This window comes from Chiloscyllium plagiosum, unplaced genomic scaffold (assembly GCF_037043375.1).
Source record: "Chiloscyllium plagiosum isolate Xiang-an unplaced genomic scaffold, Cpla_swu_hap1 HiC_scaffold_2, whole genome shotgun sequence".
NCBI lineage: Eukaryota > Metazoa > Chordata > Chondrichthyes > Orectolobiformes > Hemiscylliidae > Chiloscyllium > Chiloscyllium plagiosum.
The window spans coordinates 73,610,080-73,622,275 of NW_028270140.1; the positions used below are offsets into that span (position 1 = coordinate 73,610,080).

At 38.3% G+C, this 12,196-nt stretch overlaps 1 protein-coding gene across 2 annotated transcripts in view; it reads left to right on the forward strand.

Moving 5' to 3' along the window:
* The first annotated feature begins 1,504 nt into the window (after nt 1-1,504).
* The window catches only part of LOC122561127 (guanine nucleotide-binding protein G(q) subunit alpha-like), a 202,270-nt gene continuing 191,578 nt past the window's right edge, over nt 1,505-12,196 (forward strand). Inside the window, exon 1 of one of the 2 annotated variants that reach the window (XM_043712596.2) lies at nt 1,505-2,241. In XM_043712596.2, coding sequence (XP_043568531.1) covers nt 2,106-2,241 — 136 coding nt within the window. In that variant the 5' untranslated portion in view covers nt 1,505-2,105. The remainder of the gene's footprint in view (nt 2,242-12,196) is intronic. The other variant, XM_043712604.2, reaches the window with a different exon arrangement.

Genomic DNA, 12,196 nt, shown 5'->3' on the forward strand with positions numbered 1-12,196 from the left:
TTCAAGGGCAATATTTGCCCAACTACCTGACACCCATATCCCAGGAAGGAAATAAAAATGCATGGTGCTTATCATACAGTACAATAATTTATCATTGTACTCAACAGTGATTAATGTCATCACTTGGTGAAATTATGTGATTGCATATATGGACATATTAACAATCTTACAATGGTTGTGCGTGTTTAAGTCTAACTGGTGAATTGTGGATAGGTTACCATCAGTAGCAAGGAGACCTGCTTGCCAATAACGTCGAGTAATTGTGTAATCACAATCGTTTAGAACGAAGAACACCAAGCTCAAGGAAACCGCGATCGTGTAGTCAATCAACTCTTCGCGTTAAATTGTCGTCAAATATGAGTGTTACAAGATAATCTCCAAAACAACTGCACAACTCACAAAAGGGATTTTTTCCCCTAACACCTATATTAACGTGACCGCATGTTACTAGTTTCGAAAATATAGATCTATTGGGCTGGAAAGTATCTCTTGCACGACACCCACTCTGTGAACACTAAATCTGACGTTAATCGGGGATCTTGTGAAACTGTACAGATTAAAACAGGTTAGCAATGTAAACGGCACTTTGCATCTTGCAGGACAAGCACGCAATACACCCCCAACCTCACAATAAGTCAAGGCTGGGAAGATCGTGCTTTATAGCGTAAATACCAAAACTTGAATATAGAATTATAGTATGGCTACTTATAATAAATAACTTGAGTTTTTGTTAACTTAATCTCAATGTTAAAGTTATGGTTACCACTACTGCAGCCTTTCGATATTGTAGCGTCTTCCCCAAAACATAAAAATGACGAAAGGAACACAGCAACAGTATCCATTACTTTTGTGTAGAAATGCGCTTGTGTCATTGAATCTTGTACAAGAAATGATACCATAGTCTTTATTAGTCAATATCAACAGGGGATATTCAAATGGATGAAAGTGTGGGTTCACTTAAGAACATTTTGTCATTTTTGAGTAACGTTGGTCTGAGTGTTTCGGGATAAATTTGAATTCGGATAAGGAGTGCCCTCGTGTTGTTCCGCGGACATTCTGGTCACTGGAATATGGAACAGGCCATTGGAAACCGTCTACCCTGTATGAAATCAACATCACATCATAACACTGACTATTTCAATCAGCTCTCAACTACTGTAACATCAAATGATGTTCTATTGATAAACCTCGGCAGGGGAAAAATGATGGCTGAAGATTTGCTACTTGTATTACAGTTTTCTATGCACCGCCAACATAATTAATTTAAACCTCTCTATTTAGTCATAAAATCCGCCCTTTCTCGATTCATTTTATGCAGTGAGACACCATCGTTTCAAATAAAATCAGAGACGAGGAAGCTATATTCTAATATAAAAGTGGCAAAATGTACAATATTGCGGAGGAAGATGAAAATAAAAGATAAAGCGTTGTCCAACATCTATAGTTTCATTTTCCATTTTATTGTGCTTTTGTTAAAATAAAAAAAGTGTTCCCAAGGTGTGTGCAATGCATGTGATTTTGCAGCTGTATTCCCTGCTCCCAGTCAGAGGGAGGGAGCTGCTATCCGCCATTTTCGCTCCAGTTTACCACGCCCGTGGATCTAGCGGAAAGCGGTAGCAGCAGCAAGCTGTCTCTGTCCCTCTGCTCGTTTTCGGAAACTAGCTGCGGACGTTGCGAGAGGAAAGTGCTCGTGGTGAACGGGCCAACAATCGGGCGATTTTATGTCAGTGTCTATGTGAGAGAGAGGGAGAAGGGGGGAAAAACAAGAGCAGTGAAAAGAGGTTGCCGCAGGATATCGTTGCATCCCTTTACAGAGCGTGAGGACAACATCGAGAGAGAGATCAGAGACCCTCCCCTGGCCAGCTCTGGATTGCAAAAGAATCAGCGTCAGACCTTCTCTCTCTCGGCTCGTGTCTTCTCTTGGAGAGGAAACAGAAATTGATCGCCTTTCTTCACCATTCCACCCCCTCAGCTCTTCTGAAACTCCTAGTGATTTCTCCATGTTTAGTCAGACCGTGAAATACTGAGAGGAGAGCCCCCCACCCTCCCACCAGCTCCAAGCACACACAGGTCGCGGAGAAAGACACTCCACACCAGTCGGCTACATGACTCTCGACTCCATCATGGCGTGCTGCCTTAGCGAAGAGGCAAAAGAAGCCAAAAGGATCAACGCGGAGATCGAAAGGCAGCTCCGGAGAGACAAGCGGGATGCACGGCGAGAGCTCAAATTACTGCTGCTCGGTGAGTCTTGTAGATGAAGAGGACGCGGGGTTTGTTTATGGGGAGTGGGGGGAGCTGGAAGGAGAGTGAAGGGTGCTTTAAAATAAAGTTCATATTCAGTAAAAATGGGAAAAATTTACATTTTTAAAACATTCCACAACCGCCGCCCCCCCCCCCCCCCCCAACGGGAATGCAACAGACTGTGTCGGTGCCGCTTCTTTGAGTGAATCGGATATGTATGAGGTACAGTGTTGTTAACCTGTCACTTGTGCGTGTTTATTTATTTACCCTTCATTTGGTAAGAGTTGTTTGTAATGGAAATTAATTTTGCCGACGTTGTTTTCAGTTCTGGATGCGTAACCCAGAATAGGAGGCAGCTGATGTTATTCTTTCGTAACTAGTGTCTTGTAGGCGAAAATAGCTGGCCTATTTGCAATAATAGCTTGTAGTGATGGTCAGCATTGTTCAAATGTAGCCATTTTACAAAACGATAGTAGTCGGAACATGTTTGGTCAATTTTTGTGATCTGGGTGTAGATGAGTTTTGCACTATGCTGATGTTACTGGAATCTTTAACCCGCCTCTCTCCATTCTGAGCAGTTTGTACATTGCTACGTCTAAAGGAAATGAACATATACTTAGTATGTAACTTATGCATTCATTATTGTGAAAATTGTCTTGAAGCATTGCTTATGCAGGAAAACGCATAATATTCTCAAAACACTGGTTGACTTAAACGGGTGAGATTTTAAAGTTGTGTGTGATTGAACATAGTGTGCTTAACCAAATAAGTTTGAATAACATGAATGTTGTACAGTTACTGTATGTAGACTAAACTATTACCACAAGTAATATCATAAATTAGCATATGTTTTTGTACAATTTTAGATTACAAAACACAGTTAGTTAGTAAACATCACATTTGGACAGTAATAGGTACTTTTGGCAATGTTTATTTCCTTCTAAATCATTAGAATAGCATTTCAAAAACTGGAGATTCCTAAACTCTTCCCTGTTGTGTTTTAATTTTGAGGAACAAGAATGCAGAACAGTACAAGATGAACAGAGTGCAGCTAGAACAAGCCTTTTTACAGTTAGGTCAAAGTGGAGAAGTGCTTTCAAGTTAACTGTTCCAAGTGCTTTATGAAAAATGTGTGTTAGACAAGAGGCATGTTATTGTGTCTCTGATTATATGATTAGATGATCACATTCAGCCAGCGGCAGCAATTCTATTACACCAATGTCAAATTTTGTCAGAGGAAAAAAAACTGCAAATTGTCAAATCAGGGAAGACCACAATGAATAATAGCCTCATTAAGGACGGAAGCATTCCTTTTAATGAAAATATGAAAAACTTTAATGTTTGGAGAAAGATAGATATTTAGTGATACGTATCATTTTTGACTCCATTATATTAATTGGTGCTTGTATTCTTGTTTTTGAACTGGAAGTCTTGTTGTTCATTTTATGGCAAGAATTCCTCAGTATGCTGCAAAGAAATAGTATATTATGAGCTCTACCTTTGCATCCAAAAGGTACATTTGCTAGTTCCTTTTAAATAGTGACATGAGTCCAGGTCAAATTAGATTTCTTATCTGTTTGGCGTACAGTTTAACTCTATTTGTATACGGAAGCATTCTTGTATCGTTAAACTCCTCATCTGTATGTATTCAAGCTTGTCATAACTGTTAATAAATTGAAATCAGTATATAACATTACCCTACTGTTTAAGACTTGCACTTGCTACACACGTTGTTATTTAGATCTGACAGATCAAATTTTGTTTAAATATCTGTTCAGTAAAGTAAAAGTTATTCATCCATGAAAGGTTTATGTATCAAGATTGAACTCGTAATGTGTTCCTGGAGTCTTACCTCCAACATGTTGATTTAAGAGTAATAGATAAAAACATGTGGGAGAAGTATCTGTACATTCTACCTGAGTTGTTATTTTGACATGACCCATTTAAGTCTTGTTTCTATGTGACATATTGAGTCTTAACTTGTTACAAAAACATTTTTCTGCACTCTGATTTAATATGGATTTGTTTTCTATTATGGTGGGTTACATCATTACACCACAATAGAGCTTAAAAACCATTAACTGCAGCAGCATTCGGTTATAAGGTTAAAGTAGGGAAATGCAGATAACACAATTAAAGATTCCAGTGTGGCATTCACAGTGACAATACCTGGCAACTTAGTTGTACTTCTGGCTGCATTAATGTTGGTGTGAAATACTATTTGTGTTGAGATATTGACTGACAGATCTCGCAGCTGGAGTGTAGGAGTTGCTGAACATAATTTGTTAGATTAATATTAATAGTGCTGTGTTATTAATAATGTGTGGGTTAATAATGTTAACCCTCTGAAGCAGACCCTCAATGAGATAAATGCAATTGACTATGTCTAAAACTAAATCACTGTTTTCCTATTGATGTTTGCCAGGTAATGGCGATCTTTTAGACTTTTTAATTGTTTACCGTGGCAACCTACTTAGTCCATGTGAAAAATATATTATACTTCTGAAATAATGAAATTCTGAAATATGTGACCCGAGGTATGAGTGGCTTCTTTTAATAAGCACAGTCTTAATCCAGTTATTAAAAATATGACTTAAACATCACTGGGTGCACCTTGCCTCATAAGGCAACTCCTGCTGAGGACCAAGCCATGCTTTATAATTTTGTTGTACTGTTAGTCAATGTGTTCTTCTGAATTATTCATGGTCTTTTTAGTCACCTGCAGCTGGGTTCAACAATTAGACTTGAGGTGTCAGAGCAGGAAACACTTACTTCGCATTTTAGTGGAAAAATCTTGAAAACCCATCAACATTACAATTACCTCCAAACGTAATAAGGACAGGATTTCCCACTTGTCCTCACCTTCCACCCCACTAGTCTCTGCACTCAATATATATCATCCTCAAACACTTCTGCTAACACCAACTGGACCCCACCACTAAGAACATCTTCACCTCCCACCCCTCTCTGTCTTCCACAAGGACCATTCCCTATATCACTCCTTGGTTCGTGCCACTCCTTGGTTTGTGCCAGCATTGAGTTCTCCAATAATCTTCCCATAATCCCTTCCTCTCCAGCCTTCCCCAATCCCCCACCCCCAATTCCATTTCTATTACCAACCCATCCTTCCAGCTACCAACTGAATACATACCTCCCAACAATCAATCAGGTTGGTCGCACCACCTGTGTTCACAATCACTACCTCACCATTCCGACCTCCTCTCCACCCTGCCTTTATCTGCAGCTCTCCCTACCCCCAGCTCCTTTCCTGAAATGTCGATTTGTCCATATCCAGCTGCTACCTGGCTTTTTGTGTTCCTTATTGTTAAAAAGGCAAGCAAATTGTTGGATGCACAATGAATGTCATAACATATAAGGTATAAAGAAAAAAAAGCTTGCAATTATATCATGCCTTTCATGAGTTCTTTGTTCCAAACCACTTGACAGATAATTAAAACTTTTGAAGTGAACTGTTGCAGGAAATGTTGAAACCAAGCCACACCAAGGAACATCTCACAAATAGCATTGTAACAATGACTAAGTAACCTGTTCTAATGTAGTTAGTTGAACATGGTTTTCATGCACAATCAGCGTAGTACATTGATCTTTTATGTCCATTTGAGAGGACAGACTGGCTGCAACGACGTCTGATTTGAAAGTGGCTGGATCATGTGCATAGGTGTCTGCAATCAGATTAATCTTGGAACTTTTTGATTCAGTTGCAAGTTTTACACCTGTCCTTGAACACATGGAAGACATTGTAAAACTAGTTAATCCTTGTGAGACTACAGCTGTGGTTCAGGGTGCAGTTTGGTTTTGTCACAAGTGGGGTGCTGCTTTAGGTGTATTTACCATACAAAGAAAAGGTTGAGAAGGAATATAATACTTGTTAAAATTACAAAGATTATGGACAAGTTTGATTTCAGTCGATTTTTTTTTTCTCTCTGCACAAATGTTGTTTTGCACTAGGCCAGACCACTCAAAATGTTCTTGAGCAGGCAACCCAGACCATAACTTTGCAATTTGTTTCGGTATGTGTACCGTGAAAATTACCTGGAGTAAGTTACCTAGGTTGCCTACTAGGTTTTAAAAACAGCCAGAAATTTATTAACAAAGAACAAATTTATTAACAGTGAAGTGCAAAGAGCAGAATAAAGAACCCCTACCGAACTCCATCTATCCAAACTAGACTTAATTATGCTGTTCCGAATATATACAAAAGTCTCAATAAGCAAACCCCATTTTAAAAAAAAAAGTTTTTTTTAAAAAAAAGAACAGATGCTTACAGGTTGAAGTTAGAAGGGCAGAGAGAGAGAATTTGTTTCCACACAGTTCATTTCCCAACTAGTTCTGGACTGGACTGAACTAAACTAAATTGCTCAGCTAGAGAGTTGACCACTCCCCTTTCATTATACAGGTCACTTCTAAAACATGATCACTTTGGCCTGAAGTCTCATTTGCTTACATCTAAACAAAAATGCCTCTCATTACCCTTTAATCTCTGTACCAAACCAGACTAATCAGCACTGAGACCGGTTTTTTTACCCCGAGAAAAACCAAGAACACCGTGTCCTTGAGAAAAGGAACAGCTTTTAGAAAAAAGGAAACCAGCTTTGTGACAATAATATGTCAAAATTATGTGATACATGGAGAAAGGTGCAAATTTGAAACACATTAACAACTGAATGGGCTTAAAGTTTCACTACATAAAATTTCACAATTAAATCATCTTCAAAACTAGTAACACTTCCTTTCCTCTGTTGGTACAGAATCAGAATGCAGGACCAAACCTACAAATCATGTGGTCCCAGAATCCAGAGCCTGTTCACACAGTCCACTGCTGAAGTTCTAACTGGTTTTGGACTGAACTGCTCAGCTAGAGAACTGACCATCCCCTTACATTATACAGGTTACTTCTAAAACATGACCACTTTGGCCTGAAGTCTCATCTGTTTGCATATAACCAAACCAGTCTAATTAGAACCAGGAGAGTTTTACGACCCCTCTGAAAAAGAAACAAGGACACAGTATCCTTGAGAAAAGGAACAGCTTTTAGAAAAAAAGGGACCAGCTTTGTGATGTAAGCACCCATGGTAACATTTCTCATTTAAGGGAAACAATGTAAAGCTGAAATGCAAAATAAATTTTTTCCCCATTGGTAAGAATGTGAAACTGGTTACTAATATGAATGATGGGACCAAATAGCTTTTTCTCTTTCATGGTTTCTGAGTGTAATTGCTAAGATCTATACCTTTCTCACATCCATAATTTTGAGAAGTTGGTTTGTGCTATCTTAAGCCATTGCAATCTATGTTGTATAGGTACATCTACAATGCTCGGGGTTCAAGAAGGAATTTAGCAAAATCTATCAACACATGGGATTCTAGTAATGGATAAGACAGAAAGACACGAGGTGACTTGCTTATTTGGAGAGCCAGTTCACATACAAAATTTGAGTAGTTTCCATTTGTGCTGCAATAATTCTGTAGTACAGTGGTTAGAAGTGTGCCAGGGAATGTTGTAGATAGATGAGCTAAATGTACTAATTGTTTTCTATCTGAAATGAAAAATTAGTGTTCTGACCAGGTGAGGGTGGGTGAATTAGCTTCCCTCTCTTCTTCCTCCTTGATTCGCCACAAAGTGCAAAGCAATATCTCTCTCTCTTGTAGAAATGTAACTACCCAATATTACTTCTAGAATAAGGAGCCTATTACAAAATTTTCTTGAATGAAAGAGAGCATTTTTATTTTCTGATAACCCTGGGGGAAATAACAAAAACACAACATGAGCAGAAGTTCAAAAAGTGATGTGTCTAGTTTAAATGGAAGATGAAAGAATACACATTAAAAGATGAAGGTTATCACCTGAGATCACAGTTTTAATGCTTTGTGTGTTCTGCAGTAGTGAATACTGCAGATCTATTTATGTTTTTGCTGTCTGGATGTTTCTGTCCAGTTAGTATTGCTACTGTATTCTTTATCCTTTTGAGAGGCAAAGCTAGAGAGCTTTCTGTAGTTTTGCAGTCAAAAATTCATCTTCCCTGCTCTTATGTACAGCTGGTTTATGCATTTCAATGTCTGATTTCACTTGTTTCCAAACTTGGTAATTGCATCTTCCGTTCTTCACCTTAAGTAGGTGAAATGTGTATAGGGTACAAATCAACATCGAATAGGGTTTCATCCTGTCTGACTGAGTGGAGAAGTTTCCATGTCTTCTGTTTAAAAATGTTAATTTCAGGTTTTGCGTATTATTGTGTCCTGAACTAAGGGTCACTGGACTTGAAACTTTAACTCCGTTCTTTCTCTATAGATGCCTCCAGACCTGCTATGCTTCTCCACTCTTCTGTTTTGTGTATTTTGCATTGGTTTCACAGAGCTTGGCTAACTTGTGTTAGCAGTTGATAGCTGTGGCCATTTGAAGGCAGTGTTTTGTTTCTTTTTAAAAGCATTTCAGTCCATGACAGTCCCAAATATTAAAAGCAGATGATGGTATTTGAAAATTAGCAGTTTGTATGTTATCACTATTGTGCCACTGTTTACTGTAAGCCTATCATATTCAGTGATTCACAATGTTGGTATTGATCTTTAAGGCCTGTTGTTTTAGGGGTTTACTTTAATTGAACTGATTTTCTGTTGCTATGACATAATAACGTATGGGCATAGTAATCCTGGTTTCTATGGCAGAATTATTGATGTAGTGCTTTATTTTGCAAACATTTGCAGAAATGTTATCAATGCATTATAAAGCTACATGTGTCTGCAGAGGTGTGATGTCAACAATAATCACATTTATATCTATCTTGTGGTTTTAAAAATAAGTGTTTTTCTAATATATTAAAATATGTAAATAATGAATGTGAGGTGAATGGTCTTTCTGGCTACAGTTATCTGTCGAGTGGTGGTTTGTCATTTCTTCAGCTGTGTTACACAAGTGGACATTCTTGATGTTTGTTTATAAAGTATTCACGAGTAGAATTGAGAGTCTGATTTGAGTAATGATGTTCATTGGCCAGTTGATTTATGATTAGTGTCCATAGTATTAATGCTAGCTTAGGTCATATGTGTCCTGGAGAAGAATTTTTTTTGATTTACGTGGTATAGGATCATTTGATCATCACAGGTGTTTTTGAATAGTTTTATCCCATCTTGGTGTGAACTTATTAAATATACTTAGGTTTTGAACTGATTGTAAGTGATAATTTTGAATAAAATCTAAAGGGAATGCAAGATCATGTACAATTGCATTTTCTTTTGAGCATTCTATTGACAGAACCTGAACTATTTTGAAATAACATGAGAGGGATGATAAAATGCTCAACATTTATTAATTTTTTTTATGAGTAATTACTATTATATGGGTAAAGAAATCTCAGTTTTTCTTGGTCTTGGTTGAAAGAGTAGTGTTGACCAGGACACCAGGAAAATTCCATACCCTTAATTGTTCCATGGAATATATTTTACAGCCAGGTGAATTACTGTGACACAGACTGAGCCTTATCTGGAAGATGACATTTCTAACTGTGGCATTATAGCAACAACCTTCAATTCTATCGACTGCAAAATGATATGAACAACTTAAGTGAGTCGGCAAAGATGTAGCAACTAGAGTATAACTTAGGAAAAATAGGCATATTATCTGAATGAAGAGAGAGTGCAGAGCTCTCACCTGCAGAGGGATGTGAGTACTTTAATGCACTTATCAGACAATTTTTAAATTAGATACAGTAGCTAACCAAGAAAGTAAATTGTATGTTGTTACTTATTATAAAGGGTAATGGAATATAAAAGTAGGAAGATTATGCTTCAGTTTGACTGGACACAACTAAGACTGCATCTGGTGTAATGTGTTCAGTATTGGGCACCTAATTTAATAAGTGGTAGAAATGCATTGGAGGCAATTCACAGAAGGGTTACCAGACTAATAGCTGGGATGAGGAGCTGTGTTAGAAAGAAAGGTTGGATAGGCTAGGCTTGATTCTGCTGGAGTTTAGAAGAGTAAGAGGTGACTTGATTGAAAATGCAACATCTTGAGGGTCTTGTCAGAGTAGATGTGGAGAGAGATTTTCCCTTTTATGGTAAGGGTTACTGTTTACGATCATGAGTTGCCCATTTAGGACAAATGGGGTGACTTTTGTTTTCTTGGAAATGGTTGAGTCTTTGAAAGTACTGCCCTGGAAAGGCAGTGGAAACAGAAACTTTGCATTTTCTTTTAAGGCAGAAATGCACAGATTCTTATTAAACAAGAGGGTAAAAAATTAGAGTAGGCAGGAATGTGAATTTGTAGTTGCAATCATATCAACCTGATCTTATTGAATAATGGAGCAGGCTTGAGGGGCTGAATGTCCTACCGTAAGCTCTAATTTGTATGGTTGTACATTCATGCATATGTGAAAGTCCCTGGCAAGCTCAGTGTTATTGTCAATCTTTAATTGCCATTGTAGAAGTTTTTGTGAGCTGCGTTCTTGAACTTCTGCAGTCTGTCTGATTGTAGGTATACTACAGTCTGTCAGGAAGGGATTTCCAGGATGGTCACAAAGCAACAGATGATCTAGTTCCAAGTTAGCTTGGTGGTTGACTTGTGGGGAAGATGCCAAGTGTTTGTGTTCGTACACATCTTCTGCCCTTCTGGGTAGTCAAGGTCACAGGATTGGAAGGTGCTATCAGAGAAGCCTTGGTGATTGTTTCAGTGCATATTTTCGGTGGTACACAATGGAAAACACGGTGTTGCACCAGAAATGGACTGCATGTTTAAGCTGGTGAATAGGTACCGACCATGTAGGATACTTTGTAGTAAATAGTGTCAAACTGTTTGTTTGAATACAACACTGCAACCATCTTCATCTAGTCAAATGAAGAATATTCCTACAGGGTACAAATGATCATGTTGATGTTGGGCAAACTTCTAATTGTCCAGTTATCATTGCAATGTTGTATTCTTAAGCTGTTCCCATCATTTGTTACCTGGATACATTTTCGTCAAGAGTCTTCTCATTCTTTGCGGTCACCAAGGTAAAATGTTTCAGTTCATCATAGGTATGGCTGACTTTCACATATTTTGTCATTCTCCTTGAGAAGGCATTCTTGCCTTAGGCCTGCTTATGCAATTCTTCCCACCTGAAGAGTGTTTTTTAACTCATTGCATATTGTTATCACAAATAACGTAAGGCGTCTGGATATTCTTGTATGTGAACTCTTGTTCCTACAAATGAAATGTACTAATTGATGCAAGCTGAGATTTGGAAATTAAACAATTAAACTATGGCCACTCATAGACTTTGTAATGTCCAAATTCCCTCCTTATCTTTCAGATTATTTGACAGATTTTGCGGTTTGTGATTATTGTGCTAGTATTTCAGTCAGATTTGCATGAATTTCATGTGTCTTTTGGCTGAGTCTGAGGTGCATTGTGTTTTTTTTGGGGGGAGGGGGTTTGTTAGTGCAAGATCTAGTCAGATTTCTTACTGTACCTTGCCAAATCTACATCATTAACTACTTGTTACACCCCTAACACACTTCCACCCATATTTTATAACAAGCTTGTCGCTCACCAGATATCTCTGAATTCATCACCAAGATTTGTACCTTTTTAAAACCTGTTGTGCAACTAGACAAGCACATTCAGTCCAGAGCTGCCTTGCATGGTTGCTGACAATTGCCTTGGACATGGCAGATGGGCGTAATTTGGTACCCTTTTTTGTGACCCCGAGGTCCCGCTGGGCAAGTGGTGCCCATGTTGAACTTGATTTTTCCCTTTAAAATCCACAGTGTAGGCCACAATACCAGACTCTGCCTACTGGTCTGAGGTTACCACCACAGTTATCTGGTAAAATATCCAGCACTTGAGAAGAGGTTCACTGTCCTTCTCCAGTCTTCGAGAATATGTTTCACCATCTTCTCTTTGATACCTCACATTCATAGAGATCATAGGATCCATACAGTGTGGAAGCTGGCCATTT